Below are 24,559 nucleotides of genomic sequence, written 5' to 3' on the forward strand. Positions count from 1 at the left end.
TTTTTTTTATGCTTTGTGGGTTTTTAGTCAATAAATAGGTCAATTAATCAGAATCGAAACTATTTGCCAAACAAGGTAATTTTCCATGAATTTCCTGACTCAGAAAAACATTGGAGGGGGAGAGGGGGAGTTTTGAAATTATTGAAACATTTTTGTTTGGATGCTTTTGCACCAAACCATTCTGGTTGTTTAGAAATTTAAGCAAATTAGACTAATAAAGGAGTTTTAAAAAAATCTGTTTTGTTTTGGTTTTGATGGGGTTTTTTTGGTTTGCAAATATTTTGAGGATTTTTCCTCAATTCAGAATGGAAAAGAATTGTGAACTATTCAAATTACTCAGGGGCCAAGAAAACTGTTTCCTGCCCAGTCCCCCTTTGTCCACATTTCTGCTGCTGGTAGTGTTCTCCCCACAATATTTGACATTGCTTTGTCCAGTCTACTATGAGTGGCTTCCCTCACTTCCCAGGGCTGATCCCACCACACCCAACACAGCTCCACTTGCCTTTGCTTAATGTCCCCCCGTCACTCCTAGTTCTACTCCTGGGCTGCAGGTGAGCCTAGAGAGGATAAGGGAGAGGGGACCAGCAGCCACCAGGGGAAGGGGTCGGATGGGTTGGGGCATTCAGAGCCAGCCACTGCCACTACTCAGCCATCAATGCAGCCCCACCTATTCACCCCAAATCAATCACGAAGCTATAGGATTTGTAAAGCTTCAAGGCGGACCGGGAGAGTAAATGTTCCCCGCTGTGTCTGTAAAGAGGCCTCCGGGTGGACTGAGGAGTCTAAAGACTGCTATATTCAAGTGGCTGTTTGTCAGCGATAAACACGGTGCATTGGCCATCATGTGTCCGAGGTGGAGCTGTTGGTAGTAGGCTGGACGGCGAGGGAACCCCCAAAGGTGGCTTGCGGAGAAGCTTCTCGAGATCAGCTGCTGGGTATTGCATGACAAGACCCAATCTCTCTAGGAAGGGAGCTCTCCAGCTGAGTGCACCCTGGCATTCTCACAGGCTCTGGCCCAGGGCCCAGTTCTGCCCTTGGATACACACCCATGCATGAGTCCACAGGCTTCCGTGGGAGCTGAAGGCAGAAATGTGGTGACATGCACCTGAACCCTGTGCTCCTAGGATAGCACCCTAGGAGGCCGGGCAAGGGAGGGATGAACCTCCACCCAAATCCTCCTCTCTCCAGTTGCTGTGCAGCAGATCAGCAGTGCACATGGGGCTGTTCTCCATCCGAGAAGGAAGCAAGGCTAATGGAAACCAATTGGATCCCAAAGGAATGCTCCTTTCTCAGGGGCCTTCTGGGGAAATACAGCTCCAACCTCTCCTAGAAGACAAATGGGAAGAGTCTCTCCCACTTTGGTCACTGCCCAGCGTGCGGACCACGGGGAGATATCCACTTGGCAAGTGTTTCTCCACTGAGACCAACACCTACTGCTAGGACCCAGCTAGCCAGCCAGCCTTCCACGACTACCTTGAGTGGGAGGGAGAACCCAATCCCCCAGCCAGACGCACACAGCTTAGGTGTAGGATTGTCAGAGCTCACACAGGCAGCAGCAGTGGCAGATTGCAGCAGCTGCTGCGAGGGCAGCCAGCAGATGAGGACTTGAAAACTGAATGGTATTCTTCAGCCCTTCTGTGAGAGGAGCAGCCAGGTTGGTGCTGGCAAGCCGGAGTCAGCTGTCCCTCGGCTGCATTCCAGGCATTCCCAGGGAGGTTGAGAAAACACTCAGGAGGGGAAAGCATTCGAAACTAATCTGAGAAGAGATTTTTACCTTGAAACTAGGACCATGGTTTCTGGATTTCAGTACAGCTTCTTTCTGGTCCTGTGCCTCACAGCATGCCAGGGATCTCCAGCTTCCCAGGTAAGCCTCCGTCTCTATCATATAATTACACTATCTACAGCATAGAAGGTGGCTGTCTCTTGTCTCTTACCCCCTATAACCCCCACTGTCTTTTATGTCTTCCCATGGCATTTGGAGAATCTGCCTTTCCTCAGCCAGGTGTAGAAGACAAACAGTGGATGTGTGTATTTTACAAGCCAGTTCCATGTGATGTAGGTGAGAGACGGTGCGTAGGTAGCCTGTGAGTGCTAACCAGCTTTCTTTCACAGAACTAACCAAGCAATGACAGTTGTGCATTTGCAGAAAATTGTGTTGCTAAAAATTGGTTTATGGAACAGAATAGTTTGCACAGAGCAGGACTGTATCGCTCTTCAGCTTGTTCTTTTCATGGACTCGTGATATTCCTTTCTAGACCCATCCTGTGAATAAACTTACTGGAAAACTACCCATCACAAGCCATTACTTCTGACTATCCTCTGTCACTGACATTTTTCTCTTTCAAAGGCAAGGTAATAGTTAAAAGTCACATCCATGAAAATACAGATGCTGTAGTCTTCATAATTTCACTCTGCATCATTCTCAAACTCTTCTTCACCACACACAGCCAAAAGTATTGGACATTTTGGACCTGTATCCCCAGCGTAATGATCTTCCCTGCAGCTTTTACATGTAATACATCTGTTCTCACAGTACTATGCTGGCGGTGAATTTGGATCCTTGCATAGATGTCACATAAGTATCTGAACTCTGCAGTCCTGTGACAACCCAGGGACTGTAACACAGTTTGTAATTATCAGGAGAATCACAAAGGGTATGCACAAGCCTTTTCTCAGCAGACAATAGTATGGTTAATACTTAGCTCTTTCAGGTACATCCTGAATACAATGCACATGCTTAATCGTGTTGACAAACTCTGCTGGTCTGTTAGGGACAAAGACTAGAACCAATTTTCTGAGAGCAGTTCCCTAGTGCTGTTTATTCTGGTTAGCATAAGCTAGCTGCAGTATGTCTGGCAGTTCAAATTAAAAATAGCCTTTTAACAAAGAACTTATTATAAAAGTGAACCACATGCCAGGAATCAACTTTTTTTTTTCCAGATTTCTGTATACCACATCCAGCTGCTATAATTTTTTATGACAGTGTTGGACAACAAGTGGTAGTTGGCCTAGATATCTACAGATATATTCCACACAAAGAAAAGAACATTGGGGTTTCAGAGTTAAGTGTTCAAAAGTTAGTTGCCCATGCAAATTCAGGTCAGTCCTTTGGCGCACATGCTGTATGATGCAGTCTTGAATTACATACTCCTTTTTCCACCTGACCCAGCCTATCTCCGTGCATAGGGTAGACAGGGCTTCAATGAAAGAGGCTGTTCAATAGCTGTTTTATCCCCCTCATTCACTGTGTGGCCTTGTCCCAGTTTTACTGCCTACCAGCCTAAGCCTGCACCAAAGAAGGGGCTTTTGGTTTTCTCATGGGCTTTTCTATGGAGCGCGTCAGCACTCATCCCAGATGATAATGAACTTACCCTGATAATGCCCCAGTGAGGTAGCTCAATGAAAGGCAAAACTGGCAACTCTGACCTCTGAAGCCTGTTGTTTAAACACCTTGTCCAGCTTCACAAAAGAAGTTGGTAGCAGAACTAGGGATGCCTAGATCCTATGGCCAGAAGGGACCATTGTGATCATCTACTCTGACCTCCTGTATCGCACAGGCCCGAGAACTGCCCCAGAGCAATTCCTGGAGCAGAGCCTTAAAAAAACATCCAATTTTAATTTAAAAATTGTCAGTGACGGAGAATCCACCATGACCCTCAGTTAATTGTTCCACTGCTTAATAAGGTGCTTGCTGTTAAAACTTTGCACCTTATTTCCAGTCTGAATTTGCCTAACTTCAATTTCCAGCCACCGGATGGTGTTAGATCTTTCTCTGCTAGATTGAAGAGCCCATTATTAAATATTTGTTTGATACTTATAGACTGTGATCAAGTCACCCCTTAACCTTCTTTTATTTAAGCTAAGATAGGATCCAGTTCTCTGGAATGCTAGGCGAGTGCCTCAATCACATGACAATATTTCACTTCTTGCACACTCCTGCTTCGTTTACTGCCTGCCCTGGGCACTGAATGATGCAGCGGTCCTGTAGAACAAATACATGAATATAAAGGGTATCATGAATATAAAGACTGTTTCATAACACAAGGGGGCCAAATTAAAGTCTCATAGGTAATCTGAATCTGGCTTTTCTTAACTTCTGAGTGCTTGAATTGCAACCTTAATGTTCTGTTAAAATAGTTTTGGGTTTTTTAATGGAATTACCTAGGTTTTTAAAAAAAGATTAAAAAAAAAGACATTATCTTATGTGCCACTGTAGTGACCCTTCTCTTGGGTCATTAGCAGGTTTTGAATCCTAGACCTTTAGATCTCCAGCACAGACCTCTACCAGTTGAGCTAAAGAAATGAAGTGACGGGCAGCAGTAGAAAGATGTTATCATCCTTGCTGGGGGGCAGCCCCCAAAGAGAGCTGTAAGATGCATTTTGCTAGCGGGTTACACCACTATTTGCTGTGTACGTAAGGAGTCAGGAGTCCTGGGTTCCATTTCTGGCTCTGGAAGAGGAGTGTGGTCTAGTGGTTAGAGCAGTGGCCTGCAGGTGAGGACTTGGTGTTCTCTGTTTATCAGCGACGCTCTGCATTGGCATGGTGCTCGTTCACGCGTCATGCTCTGGGAAGGAGGGTATGCAGGAATAGCTCTGTTTGACAGGCCCTGTAACAGAGTGGCCTGCTCCTGTAAGGACCAGGAGGCCTGGGTTAGCCCTGGCCTGCCACAGCTGCAGGGTGTGGGATAAAATGGGAGGAAGCCGAGCAGCTGAGGCTCAGCTGGGGAGGGACAGCTGTAAGAATGGAGCTCGTTCCTATGGCAGGCCCTGGGGCGAGGCCAGGTTCCCGGGAGGCTGTGCGGGGCCTGGTGTTGCTGAGGAGAAGCCCTAGAGGGACGGGAGGTCTGAGTTTGCAGCAGGGCTGTGGTGGTGGCGGATTTGTAGTGCTGAGCTCTCCTGCAGGGCCCCAGGGAGAAGCCCAGGGCCCAGCGACTCCGGAAGGAAGAGCGTGATTATCGCGAAAGGTAAGGTCAGAGAGGGCTCCTCGCATGAGGGTCTATACAGCTCGGAAAGACTGTTGCTGGCTCTCGTGAAGCTGGATCAGGGGCTTTCAGGAAGCCAGCTTAGGGCCTGACCACGTACCCTGCGAGGGGATTGAGCTTTTAAGTGTGACCTGGCCGGAGTCACCGACCCCGACTGCCGCAGGGTCCGGCCGGCCGTCAGCCCTCACCCAGCCACATGGGGGTGCTGACTGGTGAGTCGCTTTTCTGTGGGGGGGGCTTGCTGTGGGGCAGGACGCTCTGACAGACACCACGGGCAAAGCCCTAGGGCGTGGCAGGGCACAAGCACAAGGCAAAACGTGCTGCGACGGGCCAGGGAACAGCCGGCCCCGATCCTTCACTAATAAGCCAGCCCCGATCCTTCCTGGCTGCTGCTAAGTCCAGGAGTAAGGGCGTGGCGCTGTGCGGGCATAACCACCTCCCCTCAGACGCCCCCACTATAGCCTGCCTCACAGCTACAAACCGAAGTGAACCTGCAATTGGGGGCAGGATTAAAGCTTCACTGGCCCCGAGTTCTTTCTGGTGTGAAGAGACATTTAAGAGGCGACTGGAGCTTACAGCAGTGGTGGAAGCAGAGGGTCTAACGCCCCCACAATGGAAATATTGGAAACAATGGGCCCAGGCTGTGTTTCTGCCCCTGCACGCGTGTGTGGGGCACAGAGACGAGAGCGGGGCCTGGAGGAGGGGCTGGAGCAGCCGCCATGGGGCACCAGATTGGGCCAGTCTCTGGGGAGTAGGTAGGAAACCCCCAGTCCTGGGGAAGGGAAGAACTTGGGAGCAAGGGCACCGGCACGCCGAGCTGGGGGTCAGCCCCTGAGTCGGAGTAGCTCCCCTGTCCGTTCTCTCTACCCTTCCCTAGTCACAGTGAGCGTTTCCCCCGCGCCCAGAGCACCTGGATAGGGAGAATATTTCTCACAATGAACAGAGGGCTTTTTACTCTAGCAGATGAAGGGCCGGTGAGCTCTAATGGTGGGAAGCGGAAGCTAGATATGTTTAGGGTGACCAGAGAACAAGTGTGAAAAATCGGTACGGCGATGGGGGGTAATAGGAGCTTATATAAGAAAAAGACCCAAAAATTGGGACTGTCCCTATAAAATAGGGACATCTGGTCACCCCAGACACATTCAGACTGAAAAGAAGGGGCAGATCATTAAACCGGGAGAGGAATCGAGTCTTGGAACAAAGTAATTTGGGATGTGAGGGCGTCTCCGTCACTTGGAATCTGTAAATCGAGGCTGGATGTCATTCGAAGAGATTTACTGTCAGTCAACCAGAAGGCGGGGAGTCCAGGCAGGAATCCTGGCGTGAAATTCTCTGCCCGGTGCTAGGCAGGAGAGTCAGAGAGGAGGTGATCACAATGGCTCCTTCTGGCCTTGGAGTCTCTGCAAACGTCGTGCTGAGCGGCACCACAGCAGAGTCAGAGACGTTTCCTGGCTGCTGGTCCCAGCTGCCTGTGTTTGTCGGAGAGCCCGGTGTGTGCCTGGGGGCAGGGGTCTGTGTTTGAACGCTGGCCAGTGTGAACTTTCCCACCATAGTGCGCAGCATTGCCCACATTCCTGGAACCCCTCTGTCAAATGACTCCTGGCTGCACCCTGGTGGGAAATCCCGTGTCCTAGCAGCTTCTGCATGTGGCCCCAGGCAGCCTCAGGGAGGTGTTAGAGTGGTAGATGCAGGGGAAAGACCTACCTTCAGCTATGTTCTGTCTGTACCTGTGATTACAGCCAGTCAAAAAAACAGGATAAAACTCCCCAACCTCCCCCCCGCCCCCAATCATCCCTCTTTTTTGGTCAAAATTAAAAATTTCTGCCAAAATTTGAGGATTGAAATGTTGGGTTCTTAATTGTTCTGTTCTGCCCTGCCTGTGAGCGAGCTGGGACACCTCGTCTTCCGGATGTAGCCATCTATATTTTGTGCCTGAGTTTTTGTTCCCCACTTCTTTCAAAGAGGCGGGGAACAACACAGATCTTGCTGGTGCTGCTTGTCCATCTATAAGGAAACACCTGTGAGCTTTCTAAAGACTGAAGGGCTAGGCTTGAGTCAGTCTATTCAGCAGCATGATAGGAAATAGGTTCCTCAACCTGTCCCTTACGCTGCTTGGCCTCCCCAGACCTTGGGTCTTGACGCACAGGGAGGCACTGTGTGCCCCATTTTCAACCCTACCCCAAGAGCAGACGGCCAGGGAGTGGAGGAGTGGGCAGAACCTTAGCAGATAGACATAGAAATTCCCTGCTAGTAAGGGCCAGTAGCAAATTCCTGTCCCCCTTGGGGCCAGGGGGTCCCAGCTGCCCCACATGTAGCGCTTGGGATAAATCCATAATCTAGGCAAAAACGCAATACTTCACTGGGGGAAGAAAGGAACGTGGGTCACTTCCTACCAAGGAGCTCGGCCCAAACGCCAGTGCCTGGCTCCCAGCAAGGGACTCTGCCCCAGCTGCCTCTAATTAGTGAAAAACACAGAGAGCAAATTCCCTTGTTGACTGCATCAGCCTCCCCAAGGAATCTGCACCACACCACGGCGCCATCTGGTGACCCCTCCATAACACTAGGTGGACGTGGCTTTTGGGACCCCGGGAATAGCTCGGGGTCTAAGATCGTTCCTCAGACAGAGAGCCTTGGCGAGAGTGCAGCTTACTTCCCCGTTCTCACCACGCTAGTTACAGACAAAGACTGTAGCAGAACCAGGGTTAGTGCCCGTTTCTCCTGAGTCCCGAGCTAATGCCTTAAGCACCCAAGACTATCGTTCTCTTCCTTCGCTGTATGTTCTGTGCACTGACTGAGGCCGTGGCCAAGTTGAGCAAATAGTGTGCAAGCAGGTAGCTAAAGACTGTATGACAATCTCTATGCACTCAGTGGTCCTTCTGAAATGCTCTTGACAAGAGGCAGGAACCATATCTTCTCTCTGTTCCCATTGACAAGGGGCATTTCCCAGTAGAACAGAAGTTGCTTATTTGTGGGGGAAACTGAGTTTTGGTGAGAGTCTGAGCTACAGAATTGCCTGTTTGGTTCAGGCTTGCTTTTTGGTTTTAAGTTAGTTCTGCTGCATGTTGTCACAAAGATCCACACCTCTCAGGTGAATCAGTCCCTCCGGCTTTGAACCAGAACTGTTAGTGTTCAGGCATAAATCTCACAGGTGTTCCGCACTTTAAGAAAGGACAAGACATCTGTTTTCCTATTATTTTGTAAAACAGAAGTGGAATATAGCTCTGGTTCCAAAAGGACTTAACATGAGCTATGGAATCCCTCCCAGGATTTCCAAAGTAATCACAGCCCTTCCTTGTCATACTCAGCATTGAATTATTCTCTTACAAGTAGTTCACAGGAAGCCGTCCTTGAAGTAAGAATTTCTTTATTAGGATGAAGGACTCAAGAGTCTGGTCGCATGAAAAGCAAAATCTGCAGAAAGTCCTGATCTGCCCCAGACAGATCTTACAAAGAATTTTCCATCAGAGCCACTGGGAGGTTTGTCTGGAAGCAGCATCAAGGCCCAAATCTGGAGCCAGATTCAACCCGCAAGCCCCATGCTGGGCTCAGCAGGGATACATTCAGTCAGCGTGAATCCTAGGAAAACTCATTTCTTTATGTTTATGAAGATTGTATCAAGAACTGGGAGTGCAATGTAGCTAGAAGGGTTGATTTTAGTGTCTGCCCATTGTAATTAGAGGGCAGTGCTAACCAACAAAGACTCAAATATTGGAAAAGGAAGAAAACATGAGTGACTTCCAGCTACAACAGGAAGATTTCTTGTTCAGCTTTGTGTGTGCTTGGAAAATAACTCTCCTCTGACCAAGATTCCTGATCAGCGGAACAGGATCTCCAATCTGTCCCCCAAAACACTCACTCTCTCTCTCTGAGGAGATATTTTTTTCCACAGTAATAACCCAACCAGGAGAGATGGTTTAACAAATCAAAGGCAATCAGAATGGATTTGGGTCTGGGAGAGTGAAACATCATAACAAGTGATTGCGCAACACTCTGCAAAATACAGAATGGCTCCTTTTGGGGAGGTTCATGTCTTCTACGCCAGCATGTCACGGCTGTAACTCCCACGGTGTCACGGTCCTGCATGTGTTTACTGAAAAGAAGTTCTGTGAGACAAGAAATTTCCACTTTGATCTCTCTCGTTATCAGTCACCGCACACTTAACAGGTCGATTTATTGATAGCTATTGTACAGAGCATCTCCATGGAATGGTACTGGCAGGTTTGAGATCTACTGATGAAAAGTGCTACAGAAGAGCTAGGTGGTATTACCCAGTTGCCATTGCCTGTGATGAGATGACAGATAGTACTGGTAGCCAGATTCCCAGAGAGTGCGGTGTTTACTGAGCATTGCCGTAAGTATTCTGGTTGTCGTTGCCTTGACTAGGAGTCAAGATGACGCCCATATTTGGAGGGCCTAATGTAGAAGTATCACAAATGGCACACTCTTCCCTCCATGCAGCATCCATTGATGGGAACTGAGGTGGCTTTTCACCTTCTCTGCAGACATTAAGTGATAGTAGTTGTCCTGTGCTCTTAAGGGGCTAGCTAGTGGCCCCACTCCCCAACATCCTGCCTCTTTACTGGCCCTCTAAATTCCTGGGAGCCAAACGCTGAGAGCATCCACTGACTGCAATGCCTCAGCACCTCTCAGGACTCAGTGCTAGACTGAGATGACTGATATTCATGTGGTTCATACCCTTGAGCACACTTGGATCCCCTTTGGTTTCTTTTTCAGGTGGACTGACGATCATAAGCAGTGTGCAGGGAATATGGAAGTTAGTAGCATTGGGATTTAGATGAACAAATCACTGTTCATTGATCTGAATATTTGCCCCACCTGTCCATTCTCTGGGCATATTCCCCAGAAACAGTCAGCTATCATCTTCACCTAGTCAGTTTTTGGTGTGAGTCCATTTGGATAAAATTAGAATCACTCTGGAACCTCAGGAACTGAACTTTTCACAAGGTCTGAAATAATTGGGGTAACTTCAGTTTCCATCTTCGCAGACCCCTGCCCACCTGGGTTGTGGAAGGGAGAGCTCTGGAATCTCATGAGAGAGCCTGAGACAAGGCGGGTGAAGTGATATCTTCTATTGGACCAACTTCTGTTGTACGTGGCCAAACACACCAAGAAATCTCTTCTCTACAGCCAGGCATTCAGATACCACAGAATGTGCTCCAAAGAGAAAGTCCGGGAGACACATCTAAACACAATAACCACCTTCACCAAACAAGAATACCCCACCAGAATAGTAGATTACGTCATGCAGTGGGCCACCCAAATACCCTGAGAGAACTTTCTTTAATACAGAAATAAAACCCCTCCAACTGCACACCCCTAGTTGTCACCTACCACCTGGAACCTACATGAGGTATCGTCAAACAACTAAAACCCATACTCAGTGGGGACCCCATCCTGAAAGAAATCTTTCCCAGTTCTGTCTTCTGGCCTTCAAGCAACCCCCACCCCCCCAACCTCTCCCATGCTCATCAGAGGCAAGCCACCCACAGACCAAGACACACCAACTCAAAGCAGCATCAGACCCTGCCAGAGCAACAAATGCAAAACCTGTGGACATATATCCACTGCCATGATGATCAACACACCTTTCAAGATCCATGGATCCTATACATACCTATCACAACATATGGTGTACCTCATATATTCTGAATATAGGTGAGAAACCATCTTGAACAACATCTGTACCTTGCTAGATTGTTGCACACTTTTAGATAAACATTTTCACACTTAATCGCTTGCAACCTTTCTAACTTTATTCCTTTTATTTGGCATCCCTTAACCTATGTCCTATTGTTAGTACAGTTTGTTTTATTTTTTACTCTAAACCAGCTCAGTGCTGTGTTTAAATAGAAGGGTGTATTTATCCAGTTAAAGCTGTGATGTGCTTTTGTGTCTTCAGAGGAACAGACAAACCTTTTTAGTTCTCTGAGTTGTCCAGGAAAGGACTGGACATTGCAGCGCACATAGTTTTTGGAAAATTTGGGATTGGGAGTGTGTTGGGGTCACCTTGCTTGTTATAACCCAGGCTGGTGGAAGCTGGAGTAAGGTTGTGGGGCTGTGCACAGGCAGCTGAGGTCAGAATTGCAGTACCAGGGTGGTGGCTATACACAGACACCCAGGATGTGATCTGCAGGAGTCCAGGCTGGGAGCTACAGTAGCAAAGCATTGTGGGGCCCCCAGGCGTGCATGGCAAGTGGTGACATAACACCTCACAGATCAGGGCATGGCTTTTCTGCCATTTCTTTCTATACATTGAATTTGATACCTCCTGGGCCACCTCACCAATCCACCTGGCAATTGTCTTTGCTTAGGAAAGGCTCCGGCAATGGAGTGACTGCAGGCCCAGTGCTAGATGGGCAGCATGACGTAGCGCTGGCACTTAGCCATGCGACAAAGTGCCTGGAACTCGTTGGTGATGCCATACTGACTCGGTCTTTCTGAGGTCCAAACTTCACCAGATCCCCTTCATGTGTAAATAAAACAGGGTTACAAAACGCTGGGGATGTGTGGGGGGAATGAGGATGGACAAAGGGGTTGCTGATTTTGGCTGGATGTATTCCTGGATGTTTAGTCACATGACATAATCTTTAATTAATTATGTATCTCTAAGTCCTTGAGGGTTGGCAAGGAAGGGGGCACTAGGCACATGTCTCGGCTGGGGCTGCAGGGAGGAATTGCAGAATGGGACGATGCTGGCAGGAGCTGAACTGCTGTTGCTACGGTTAAAAATATGGATGGATTTTCACAAGCTCTGGCTGCTCACTCTGGTTACCGTGTTGCAGTTATTTGACAGCATATCCCTGAAAAGGCCTGGGTGTGCCAGCGAAACTGCTCAGAACCCCACTAAATGTACATGGACCACATATGTTAGGAGGGGAAGCAGACGCTGGAATAATCGCTCGCTAATTTTGCTGAATGAGCTGTCCCTGGCAGCTGCAGATAAAGGGAGCTAATGCGCAGTTGCGTGCCGTGTGTGCTCGGCGGTGAAACAGCTCTCTCTCTCTCTCTCTCTTTCTTCACAGAACTGTCTCAACAAACAGCAGCTCCTGGCTGCCATCCGCCAAATGCAGCAGTTCTTAAAGGGGCAGGAAACGCGGTTTGCAGAGGGAGTGCGCATCATGAAGAACCGGCTGATAACTCTGCAGAACTCGGTGACGAAAGCCACCCCGGACCCACAATCTGGTAAAAACCCACAGCTGGCCTTTCAGCAACAAGAGCAGCCATAGAGCATCTGCCTGTGGTGTATACTAGAACCGACAGGCTGCTTCCTCCCCACGCCCCGCCCTGACAGGGAGAGCGAGGGCCTGGCAAGCTGGCTGTTGGCATATCCCACTGCCCACCATGCCACGCTGCACTATCGACTGCCAAGACCTAGCGGCACTGCTGCCCCTGTCTCTTCCCCCCTCCACTCCCTACTTTTTGGCAGAGAAAGGGAACACGTGTCCCACCCAAACGGTGCCAGACATTGTGGGACAGCCCCAATACACCTTTTCTCCCCATACCAGACTGTCCATCAGTCTCATCCCATGGCTGTACACATCACTTTGCATGCAGATTGTAGATCAGGAATCTGCCCCAAAGTAGCTACAGTAGATCATGTTCAGTGTGACCTGCTCTTCCCACATAACCAGCTCAAGCCTTGTGACCATATGGGCTCAAGCCCATGATCTTAATGTTAGATCTTAAAATTAGGTCAGTATATTTATAGCTCTCGCTTGCTAAATCCTCTTTCCTGTTTCTCTCTCAAGGGGTTGCTTGGTCTCCATATACAGTGGAGACACATGCAGTAATAAATATGTCTCTCTATGGTCTAGAGCAGGAATTCTCAAACTTGGGATGCCGCTTGTTCAGGGAAAGCCCCTGGCAGGTCAGGCCAGTTTATTTATCTGCCCCATCCCTCAGCCCACGCCGCTTCCTGCAGCCCCCATTGGCCTGGAGTGGCGAACCGCGGCCAGTGGAAGACGTGATCGGCCGGACCTGCGGATGCAGCAGGTAAACAAACCAGCCCAGCCCGGCCCGACAGGGGCTTTCCCTACACAAGTGGCATCCCAAGTTTGGGAAACACTGCTCTAGAATGATATTCAGTTTTCTCAGCATATGATAAGCAGAAATAATATTTTCTGTGGAAAACAATAGTGCCTGAAAGCTTTACTTCTCATGCACGGTTTGCAGTGTCACAACAGTGTAGAAACTGAAGACTTATCCACACTGGCACTTTACAGTGCTGCAGCTTTCTTGTCAGGGGCATGAAAAAAAACCTCTGAGCACCGCAAGTTTCAGTGCTGTAAAGTGCCGGTATAGACAGTGCAGCAGTGCTGGGAGCTGCGCCCCTCGTCGAGGTGGGTTTTTAGTAAGAGAGAGCTCTCCCAGCACTGTGCCGTGACTACACAAGCCACGTTCAAGCGCTACCACGGCGGTGCTTTAACATTGCCAGTGTAGACAAGCCCTGAGAGTTGTCAGGTGACATTTATAGAAGCATCTTAGGAGAACAAGTCCCACTGAAACTTAAGTCACTTAGGGTCTTTTGAGCCCCCATGATTCGTACTTAATTCTCCTACGTCTGTTGAAAGGAAGGTCATTTCCGTATTGACTTTCAAGTTTCCCGGCCTTTTCACTGCAACACTGCATAGCAATTTACATTGCTGGCATCTAAAATTAAAGAGGTTGTTGAGGAGTTTTTAAACTAAGGGCTGGGGGAAGTCGACATGGAGAGGAGCACGCAGTTCTGCCAGTGGGAGGAGCTATTAAAAGGGAAACTCAACATCTTAGTGATGAGGAGAGGATAGAAGGTGATGAAGTCCAGGTAGGAACTGAAGAGAAACAGTCACATGAAAGAGTCCCAGTCAGTCACGTCACCGGAAGACAGACAGCCAAACACTGACAAACATTATAAGTGCTTATATACAAATGCTAGAAGTCTAAATACTAAGATGGTGAACTTGAGAGCCTGATATTAAATGAGGACAGTGATAAAATAGGTAACACAGAAATTTGGTGGAACAGTTGATAATCAATGGGACACAGTAATACCAGGGGACAAAATGTATTGGAACGACAGAGTAGGTCATGCTGGTGTGGGGGAGGCCCTATATATGAAAGAGCATCTTAAGTGAATCAAACTGTACCACAGAACCTCCATGGAGAGATTGTTCAAGTAGGGAATTTAAGAGAATAGCAGTAGGAATATACTACCAGCCTACTGACCAGTATGATAACAATGACTGTGAAATGCTCAGGGAGACTAGAGAGGCTACAGAACCAGAAAACCCAATAATAATGAGGTGTCATAAACAGATAGCTAAGGGTTAATGTCTCTTTCACCTGAAAAGAAGTAACCTGAAACACCTGACCAGAGGACCAATCAGGAAACAAGACTTTTTCAAATCTGGGTGGAGGGAAGTTTGTGTGTGAGTCCTTTGTTCTGGTCTTGTGCCTGTCTCTCTCTCGGCTATGAGAGGATTTCTGTCTCTTGCTTTCTAATCTTCTGTTTCCAAGTTGTAAGTACAAATATAGTAAGGCAGTAAGGTTTCTATTGTTTTCTTTTGTATTTACATGGGTATAGTTGCTGGAATGTTTTGAATTGTATTCTTTTTGAATAAGGCTGTTTATTCATATTTCTTTTAAGCAAATGACCCTGTATTTGTCACCTTAATACAGAGAGACCATTTGTATGTATTTTTCTTTCTTTTTTATATAAAGTTTTCTTTTAAGACCTGTTGGAGTTTTTCTTTAGTGAGGAACTCCAGGGAATTGGGTCTGCAGCTCACCAGGGAATTGGTGGGAGGAAGAAGTCAGGGGAAAACCTGTGTGTGTTAGATGTACTAGCCTGACTTTGCATTCACTCTGGGTGAGGGGGGAAGAGAGATTGACTCTCGGTAATTCTGTTCTCCAGGCTGGGAACGGGGAGGGTGGAATCCCTCTGTTTAGATTCACTGAGGTTGCTTCTGTGTATCTCTCCAGGAACACCTGGAGGGGGGGAAGGGAAAAGGTTTATTTCCCTTTGTTGTGAGACTCAAGGGATTTGGGTCTTGGGGTCCCCAGGGAAGATTTTTGGGGGGACCAGAGTGCCCCAAAACACTCTAATTTTTTGGGTGGTGGCAGCTTTACCAGGTCCAAGCTGGTAACTAAGCTTGGAGGTTTTCATGCTAACCCCCATATTTTGGATGCTAAGGTCCAAATCTGGGACTAGGTTATGACATGGGGGATTTCAACTATCCCCATATTGACTGGGAACATGTCGCCTCAGGACAGGCTGCAGAGAAAATTTCTAGACACCATTAAATGACTGCTTCTTGGAGCATTTTGTCCTGCTACCCACAAGGGGAGAGGCAATTCTCGATTTAGTCCTAAATGATGCATAGGATCATGTCCAAGAGATGAATGTAGCTGAACCGCTTGGTAATAGCAACCATAATATAATTAAATGTAACATCCTTGTAGGGTGGAAAATACCAAAGAAACCCACTGTGGTAGCATTTAACTTCAAAAAGGGGAACTACACAAAAATGAGGAAGTGAGTTAAACAGAAATTAAAAGGGAGAGTCACAGGAGTGAAATGCCTGCAGGCTTCATGGAAACTACTAAAAAACGCCATAATAGAGGCTCAGACTACATGTATAACCACCCCACCCCACCCCCACAAAAAAAAAGTAGGATAAAAAAATGCCACCATAGCTAAACAGGTTTCAGAGTGGCAGCCGTGTTAGTCTGTAGCAGTAAAACCAATGAGGAGTCCTTGTGGCACCTTAGAGACTAACACATTTATTTGGGCATAAGCTTTCGTGGGCTAATACCCATGTCATCAGATGCATGGAGTGGAAAATACAGCAGGCAGGTATGAATATACAGCACATGAAAAGATGGGAGTTGCCTTACCAAGCTGGGAGTCAGTGCTAACAAGGCCAATTCAATCAAAGTAGATGTGACCCATTCCCAGCACTTGACAAGAAGGAGTGAGTATCAACAGAGGGGAAATTATTTTTTCTAGTGACCCAGCCACTCCCAATCTTGATTCAGGCCTAATTTGATGGTGTCAGGTTTGCAAATTAATTCCAGTTTTGCAGTTTCTCATTGAAGTCTGTCTGAAGTCTGTTCATAGCTAAACAGCAGAGGAAGACTCAGAGGCAAAAAGGCATCCTCTAAAAATTGGAATTCAAATCCTGCTGAGGAAAATAGAAAGAAGCATAAACTCTGGCAAGTCAATTGTAAAAGTATAGTTAGGCAGGCCAAAATAGAATTTGAAGAGCAGCTACTTTTTGTGTCTTTTGCTAAAAACAAAATTGTGTGTAAGTACATCAGAAGCAAGAAGCCTGCCCAGTAGTCAGTGGAGCCACTGGAGTGTCAAGGTGCTAATGGAGCAATTGTGGAAGACAAGGCTGCTGTGGAGAAGCTAAATTCATTCTTTACATGGGTCTTCATTGCAGAAGATGTGAAGGAGATTCACACACCCGAGCCTTTCTTTTTAGGTGACAAATCTGAGGAACTGTTCCAGATTGAAGGGTCAATAAAGGACATTTGGAACAAATTGATACATTAAATGGTAATAAGCCACCAGGACCAGATGGGATTCACCCAAGAGTTCTAATGGGACTCAGATATGAAATTGTGAAAAACTAACTGTGATATGTAACCTATTGCTTAAATCAGTCTCTGTACCAGATAACTGGAGGATAGCTAATGTATTGCTGATTTAAAAAAAAAAAAAAAAAAAAAAAAAAGGTCCCGAAGTAATCCCAACAATTACAGGCTGGTGAGCCTAACTTCAGTACCAGGCAAACTAGCTGAAACTATAGTAGGAATAGAATTATCAGACACGTAGATGAACACAATATGTTGGGGAAGAATCAATACAGGTGCACCAATCTATTACAATTCTTTGAGGGTATCAGTAAGCATGTGGACATGGGTGATCTACTTGATATAATGTACTTGAACTGACAAGGTCCCTCACCAAAGGCTCTTCCGCGAAGTAAGCAGTCATGGGATAAGAGGAAAGGTCATATTGTGTGTGGATCAGTAACTGTTTGAAAGATAGGAAACAAAGGGTAGAAATAAATGATCAGTTTTCACAATGGAAAGTGGTAAATAGCAAGATACCCCGGGGATCTGTACTGGGACCAGTGCTGTTCAACATATTCATAGATTATCTGGAAAAAGAGGTAAACAGTAAGGTGGCAAAATTTGCAGATACAAAATTATTCAAGTTAAGTCCAAAGCTGACTGCAAAGAGTTCCAAAGGGATCTCACTAAATTGGTGAGTAGGCAACAAAACAGCAAATGAAGTTCGATGTTGATAAATGCAAAATAGAGCACATTGGAAAATATAATCCCAACTATACACACAAAATGATGGGGTCTAAATTAGCTGTTCTCACTCAAGAAAGAGATCTTGGAGTTGTTATGAATAGTCTTTGAAAACATCCATTCAATGTGCAGCAGCCGTCAAAAAAGCTTATTAGGAAAGGGATAGATAATAAAACAAAAAATATCAACCACCACTTGATATATCCATGGTATGACCACACTTGAATACAGCATATAGCTTTGGTTACCCCATCTCGAAACTAAGAAGCTATATCTGAATTAGAAAAGGTATACAGAAGTGCAGCAAAAAATGATTAGGGGTATGGAACAGCTTCCATACAAGGACCGATTGAAAAGGCTTGGACTGTTCACCTTAGAAAAGAGAGGACTAAGGGGGAATATGATAGAAGTGTATAAAATCATGAACCAGGTGGCACAAGTAGTACAGGAATGTTATTTTCCTCTTCCCATAAGATCAAAATCTGGGCTCATGCAATGAAATTAGTAGGTAGCAGGTGTAAAACAAACATAAGGAAATGCTCCTTCACACAGCGCACAGTCAACCTGTGGAAGGAACTTATTGCCAGGTTTGTTGTGAAGGCCAAAAGGATAATCGAGTTAAACGAGGATTAATTAAATTCATGGAGGATAGGTCCATCAATGGCTATTAGCCAAGATGATCAGGGACGGAACATCATGCTTTGCGTGTCCCTAAACCTTTGACTGCGAGAAGCTGGGACTGGACGACAGGCGATGGATCACTCACTAATTGCCCTGTTCAGTTCGTTCCCTTTGAGCATCTGGCACTGGCCACTGTTGGAGGATGGGATACTGGGCTCGATGGACCATTGGTCTGACCCAGCATGTCTGTTCTTATGTTCACATTCTTTTATTACTTGATCCAGATCTTCATGATTGTGACTTACATCCATCCAACAAGATCCAGTAGCTGAAGCTCAAGCTAAATTAAGTGCAGCTAGAGATAAGGTACACATTTTTAACACAGAATGGGAATTAACCACAGGAACATCTTCTGTCACCTGTGGTATGTAAATCAAGCCTGGATGTCTGCCTAAAAAATCGCTGTAGTTCAGCCACAAGTTATTGGGCTGGATGCAGAAGTCACTGGGCAAACTTCTCTGGCCTGGGCTATGCGGGAGGTCAGAGTAAATTATCTTAATGGAGCTTCCTGCCTTGAAATGTATGAGCTACCTTGCACCTCATTCGCACCGTGCAAATGACTCCCCAAGGAGATAGGCTGTGGAGAATCAGGCCCTTCCAATGCAATCTCATATGATTAAACTTTGTAGGGAAGTGTTGTCTAGTGTGTAGAACAATTATTCTGAGTCAGGAGACTTAGGTTCTTTTCCTAACTCATGTCAATGAGATGGGATTGGATGCTACCCTGCTACCGGATTAAGAGCCTGTATCTTTTGCATCCAAGTCTCTTTCACCTATAGAAGAGAAGTATGCACAGAATGAAAGTCTCTCACAACAGAATTTCCATGAAAGATGTGAGCTGTACATGTATGGTCAAGATGTGGTCATTTTATCAACTCAGCCTACAAGCCGCTTTCAGAAGCGCTTATGGTGAGTTCCAAAACAACTCCAACATACACTAATTCTGATCTCCCAGGGGTCCATGGAAAGTCTCACATTAGGTTCAATCCAGCTCTCACTGAAATTAAACTGCCAATGGATGTTCCTGCAAATGTTACCCCTCTGTTCTCCTAACTCTTGCCAGTCACTATCCATTTCTCTACCACCACAGGGTTCTTTTCTGGATATTGTTTAGCACAGGCACTAGCTGCCAGGGCATGGCACCTGATGGCAGTAGAATGCACGTCCAAATTGAAAAGTGTAAATGAAGTTCCCTGTAGTTCCCTGTTCAGTTTCATGGTATAGTACAGATGTTACTGATTCACTTTCTTACCTGACATTGCTGTAAGGTAACAGAATTGATAGCACACTGAATGGCATACCCAGAACCAAGAGCTTTGACTTAGCAGAAGTGCCTTTGGCCAAACATCTTCACACGGCAGGTGAAGATTCGGCTAGCTGACCTTATCTCTGAGAGCTGGCTGAGTGTTATCTGGGAGCTTTGCCACTGGGGGCGAAGAGTGTCAGAGAACATTTCGGAGAATGCTGAATAAAATTCACTGCTGTCCTGTGATGCTAATAAAACAACAGAGCAGTGAACAGAGTCAACCTGACAGACTGGAACGCACACTCCAGAAATCCCAGCAGCCTTTCTCCAGAGCTGACTCGCCTCTGGGAGCCTGCAAACACCCTCCCCCCCAGGTTCCCCCACCCTCTGCTCTGCTAATGCTACAACAATAGCCTTTCATTCACAGACCTCTCTGCATTCTGCTCTGCTGCCCCTCTGCCTGGAACGGCCTCCCAACGCCTGTCACCTGTCTGGGGCAGCGCCCTCAGAGCGCCCCACTCCGCAGGTGCTGGGTGAGCCTTTGAAACCATCTCATCTTTTACCAGCCGTTTGAAACATTAACGGTGATGAGACAAACCAGCCCCTGCCCCAGTCCCGCTTGCTGCTGACTGGACTTGCTACAGGGAGGCATTCAATGGGGGGCATGTTTACATACAGCACTGGAGCTAGGACACAGGAATATTGAGCCTCTCCATGGTGGCTGGCGCTATTCGCATCACCCTGCGTTCAGGTACGGTCTTTAATTATGGGCTCACTCACCAGATCCCTGCCTCGTTCAGTGGACAGGCTGGATACACAAGGAGGCTGAATGAAGCTTGCGTGGGCCTCCATGGATCTGACACTTGTGACTTTTGATTGCTCGACATGGCAACCTAAACTTTTCACACAGTTTGTGCAGGTGTGAGATCCCGTGCCTATTGGAGTCAGTGGCAGGAAGCATTACACTCTGTAGCATTGGCAGGATCAGGTTCTCAAAAGCATAGTCCTCAGAGCCAGAGGGGCCTCCCAGGCCATGGGCCAACTGTTTTTTGGCCAGGCCACATGTGAGTGGCACTGCGACCCTGTGCACCAGCTCACATCCCCACTCACTGAAACATAACCCGGTGGCCCCCTCTGTCATGACAGTGGTGCAGGCAGGCCAAATTTAAGAGAGTGAGGTTGTGACCTGGCACACAGGGTGGCAACACCACTCAGCTTTGGAGGGGGTGGGTGTAGGGACTCATGGGCCAGAGGAATCAGGCTGCTGCGGGGGAGGCCCATGAGACAGCAAGAGGAGGGTTGGAGGAAACCTGTGCCCCACCACTCTACATGGTGCTCTGCAACCCCAGCCTAAGAGGCACTTTTTTAACATCTAGCAAGGGGGCGTTTTACTCCCGCAGAGACACATTTCTCATTCTGGGGAAAGCGAAGAGGTTTCATGTAAAACAGAAGATGGCCAGGTTTGCTACTGCTCTAAACTGACTTCAGTGGCGCTGCACCGGTTTACTCCAACAGAAGATCTGGCCCAGAGCATGTAACAATTGCATGTTATCAAATGTTTCATCCGGCCAATGGCTACTCAGAGTAGGGATCTCCCAGAAAGTACAAGTAGGTATGTCATAGAGTCTTCCATTGCGAGGTATCTGCTCATTCTTTCTTTTCTTTCATACGTGACTAGCCATCGGGGCACTAATATAATTCTGTCATGAAATAGACCAGCGGGCTCTGAACACAAACCTCTGATTGACATGCTGATTTTCTTTGCTGAGGACAGAGCATTCTTTAATGGTACAGCTATTTCACTCTCCTCCTGTGGTTTGTGGATTTTTTGTGAATGTCAATACTTCACTTTTCTGTCTTGCTTTTGGTCAGAAGATGGCATCTGGAGGAGTGGGCTCTGCTAGCTGATGTTTCATAAACTTTTTCTCTGATTATTTCATACCTAATGTAAAATAAACCATGTATTTTGGGGGCAGATTCTGAGGGCCTTTGTCTAGTTGAATAATGCCTTACCCTGAGAGTAACCCTACTGAAGTCAATGGAACCACTTCCAGCCTCAAATATTGCTCGCTATGAATACAAGTCTCAGTATCTGGCCTGTTCTTCATAAAATTCTCCTTTGTGAGGATCTCCGTCAGATTCTAGGTCTTTCACTATTTAAACACAGGAGGCACAGCAAGGCTTGACCAACACCCAGGGGTAACAACTACAATTGCTCAGGCTGTGCGAGGAGGTGGCTTTGTTACTCCATGGGAACAATAGAGCTGAGAGTTAGAAAGCTGTAAGCCAGCTGGCTGTCTGAGTGCTCCAGGGGCGGCTAGCATACTGAGTATTTAACCTCCGTGTTTCTCACTGTGCTTTTGCAGTGTCCTGCCCTGCACTGGATGCCCCCGTGGATGGCAAAAGATTTGGTACCAAGTACTTTGTGGACCATGAAGTCCATTTCACCTGCGAACCTGGTTTTCAGCTCACTGGTTCCAGCACCCGAGTGTGTCAGGCAAATGGCAGCTGGACTGGAGAAGCACCACAGTGCAAAGGTACTTTGCCTTTTCATGCCCTTGGTTTGAGTGTGCGAGCCCATCTTCATGTCACTGCACAGGCCCGTGCATGCCACGGTTAGCGATCAAAACTAGTGTAGCTACCCTACTGTAAAATGTCGTAACGCGTTAGTGCAGATGGTTGGTGTGCAGGAAAGTCTAATGCATCTCCCAGGTTCTCCTTGATGCTATTGCTTCCCCTTGGCTTGTCAGTTATCTCCTCAACTTCAGCTTCTTGCATAAGTGTGGTGATGAGTGGGGAGGGTTTGTTTTATCCATTAAGGATTCTTCTCCTGAATTTTAGCAACCTTACACTCTTTACTGAGTAGTGGGTTGGTCTTGTGACCTCAGCATTTAGCTTATTGATGTTCTGTTCTTTGCAAATACACCTCTACCTCGATATAACGCTGTTCTCAGGCGCCAAAACATCTTACCATGTTATAGGTGAAACTGCATTATATCGAACTTGCTTTGATCCGCCGGAGCGCGCAGCCCTGCCCCCCCAGAGCACTGCTTTACCGCGTTATATCCGAATTCGTGTTTTATCGGGTCGCGTTATATCGGGGTAGAGGTATACCAACTCCCAGGGACAGGAGATGTGGAGATGCCACCGCTAGTCCTCTCCTGCCTGCAGAACTCACAGCTGGCCCTTTGCAGGCCTCAGCAAGCCCGCACACTTGCAGCTGTGCTTGGACAGTCTCCACTGAACTGGAAAAGTCCCCCTCTTCAGCTTGGAATAATAATGGCTGGGTACGTTGCCTTGTGTACGAGTAGTTCGGCTGGTTTCCAGCTTTGCGTAACGGGGGTCCCCGGCTCTAACAGTCAACCTCGCATCTGTTCCACTTTTCTCGTCCTGAAGCTCTGAGCATAAAACCAACTCCACAATAGACAGTTCATTTCATAACAAGAAATATCAGGGTCTGAAGCAGCTGGCGCATCACATTCATAATAATTCCCCTCAGATGCTTATTTGGACGGCTGCCTTTCTGTCCAACATGTGATTGATCTGAATTGGCAAACAAGAAAATTATATCTAATTACCTCTATTAAAAATAATTTCCTGGGCAGAGTTTCATGGTAGTTAACAGGCATTTGGCTTAATGCAGTTGCGCAAAAAAGGATTTTTTTTTGAAGTATGTTTTCCAAAACCACAAGACTGATTGAAACTGGTATTCAAAGCCTACAGCACCCACTGTGGTGCTCTGACCACCAAAGTAACTTAACAGAAATACAATCTCCACAAATTTCCAAGTACCAGAAAGAAAGACTTTGCGCGGAAGCAGCATTCCTGTGCTCAATGTGGGGTCACAGGTTCTGTTGCCAGTTCTCTGCCACTCAGTCATTTTGTGACTTTGTTCAGCTCGTTTAAAGTCTCTATGGCTCTGTTCCCTCCTTTATATAACAGGGAGATGACACACCCATAGGGAGATCCTCAGCTGAAAGACCCTCTCTAAGTGCAATGGGTGGAGAATAAATTTACTTTGAAACTATTGCTCTCACATATATTTCTAATTCACAGATACATTATTGTAACAACATCTGAGCTTTCTATCAGCAGGATCCATATTCTCGTCTTCCTTTTGGATCAAATTGTGATCCAATTTACACCCATTTAAAATTGGCATAATGCATTGTCATGTAACGTGTCTCTCATTTCGAGGATACTGGCTATTCTTCCTGTTAAAACACTGTGTGTATTTCAGGGATGTGGCACAGGTGCGAGGCGCTTGTTTGCAAGGGCACTTGCATACTAGTTTGTCCTCTGGCACCAAGTGTTTTTCAAGATTGACCCTCCAAAGTAGCACGTGTGAGCCTGTGGAGCCAGAGCTGTTTGTTTAAACCAGTCTTGTGATTTTTGAATACCCAACTCATGATTTTTGACCACTTGGGGAGCTTGGAAACACTTCTCACCATCACTTGTTTTGCATTGGGAATGGCCCAGATCACACCAAAAGACAGCTCGTTTAAAAACATTTCCCCAGAGGAAGATACTCGGAATTGCTCAGTGCCTCATGCACATCTCTTCTCAACACTGCTCAGCCCCTGGCACGTGAGAAAGAGGGAACATTTCGGAGGGGTCCTCTGTTAAAATATTGGCAGCTTTTCACAGTAACCCACGCTGGAATCCCTCCATCACTCCCTTGCCCTCGTCATTCCCAGAGCTGTGCTGGGCTTCGTTCCCTTCCAAATGCAGCATTTTGAATCAGTCCAAAGAAACCCTGTTGAGCAGCATTTCTAGAAACTGTGCACGAGTCGATTACAAGACACTGACATCTGCTTTCATTTAACGCACATGAATCTGCCAAAGATTCCCCCGTTAAGAAATACCTATGGGAGAAGAATGATTAATGCTACATAAACCTCCCACTGAAGCACTCTTACCATGGATGCTTCAACCAGGAAGCCAATGAACTTACAGTGGCTGCTCTATGTTCAGGCCAGTTTTAACCTAGAATCTCGGAAACATGTTCAACTTGATGTGGATATTTATACAAGGCAGCATTGCCTAGTGGTTAGAGCACTGGGATGTGACTCAGGAGACCTGCTGTTTTACTTCTGGCTCCACCACTGACTGGCTGAGTCAATGTGGGCGAGTCACTGCATTGCCATCTGCCTCAGTTTCCCCATCTGTAAAATGGGAATAATTATACTGCTTTCCTTTTAAAGTGTTTTGAAATCTACTGATGAAAAGTGCCAAAGAACACTAAGTATTACTAGTATTTATGCTCTTTTAGGAGTGGGTTTGAGTTCTAAAAAAAAAAAAACCAAGCTCCCCAGGAGGCCCAAAG

General features: G+C 46.8%; 1 protein-coding gene across 1 annotated transcript in view; it reads left to right on the forward strand.

The window, feature by feature from the left end:
• Positions 1 to 1,115: 1,115 nt before the first annotated feature.
• FBLN7 (fibulin 7) overlaps positions 1,116 to 24,559 on the forward strand; it is a 34,747-nt gene continuing 11,303 nt past the window's right edge. Inside the window, exons 1-3 of the mRNA XM_050951220.1 lie at positions 1,116 to 1,864; positions 12,026 to 12,185; positions 21,600 to 21,770. Coding sequence (XP_050807177.1) covers positions 1,790 to 1,864; positions 12,026 to 12,185; positions 21,600 to 21,770 — 406 coding nt within the window. The 5' untranslated portion in view covers positions 1,116 to 1,789. The remainder of the gene's footprint in view (positions 1,865 to 12,025; positions 12,186 to 21,599; positions 21,771 to 24,559) is intronic.

This window comes from Gopherus flavomarginatus, chromosome 4 (genome assembly GCF_025201925.1).
Source record: "Gopherus flavomarginatus isolate rGopFla2 chromosome 4, rGopFla2.mat.asm, whole genome shotgun sequence".
Lineage (NCBI taxonomy): Eukaryota > Metazoa > Chordata > Testudines > Testudinidae > Gopherus > Gopherus flavomarginatus.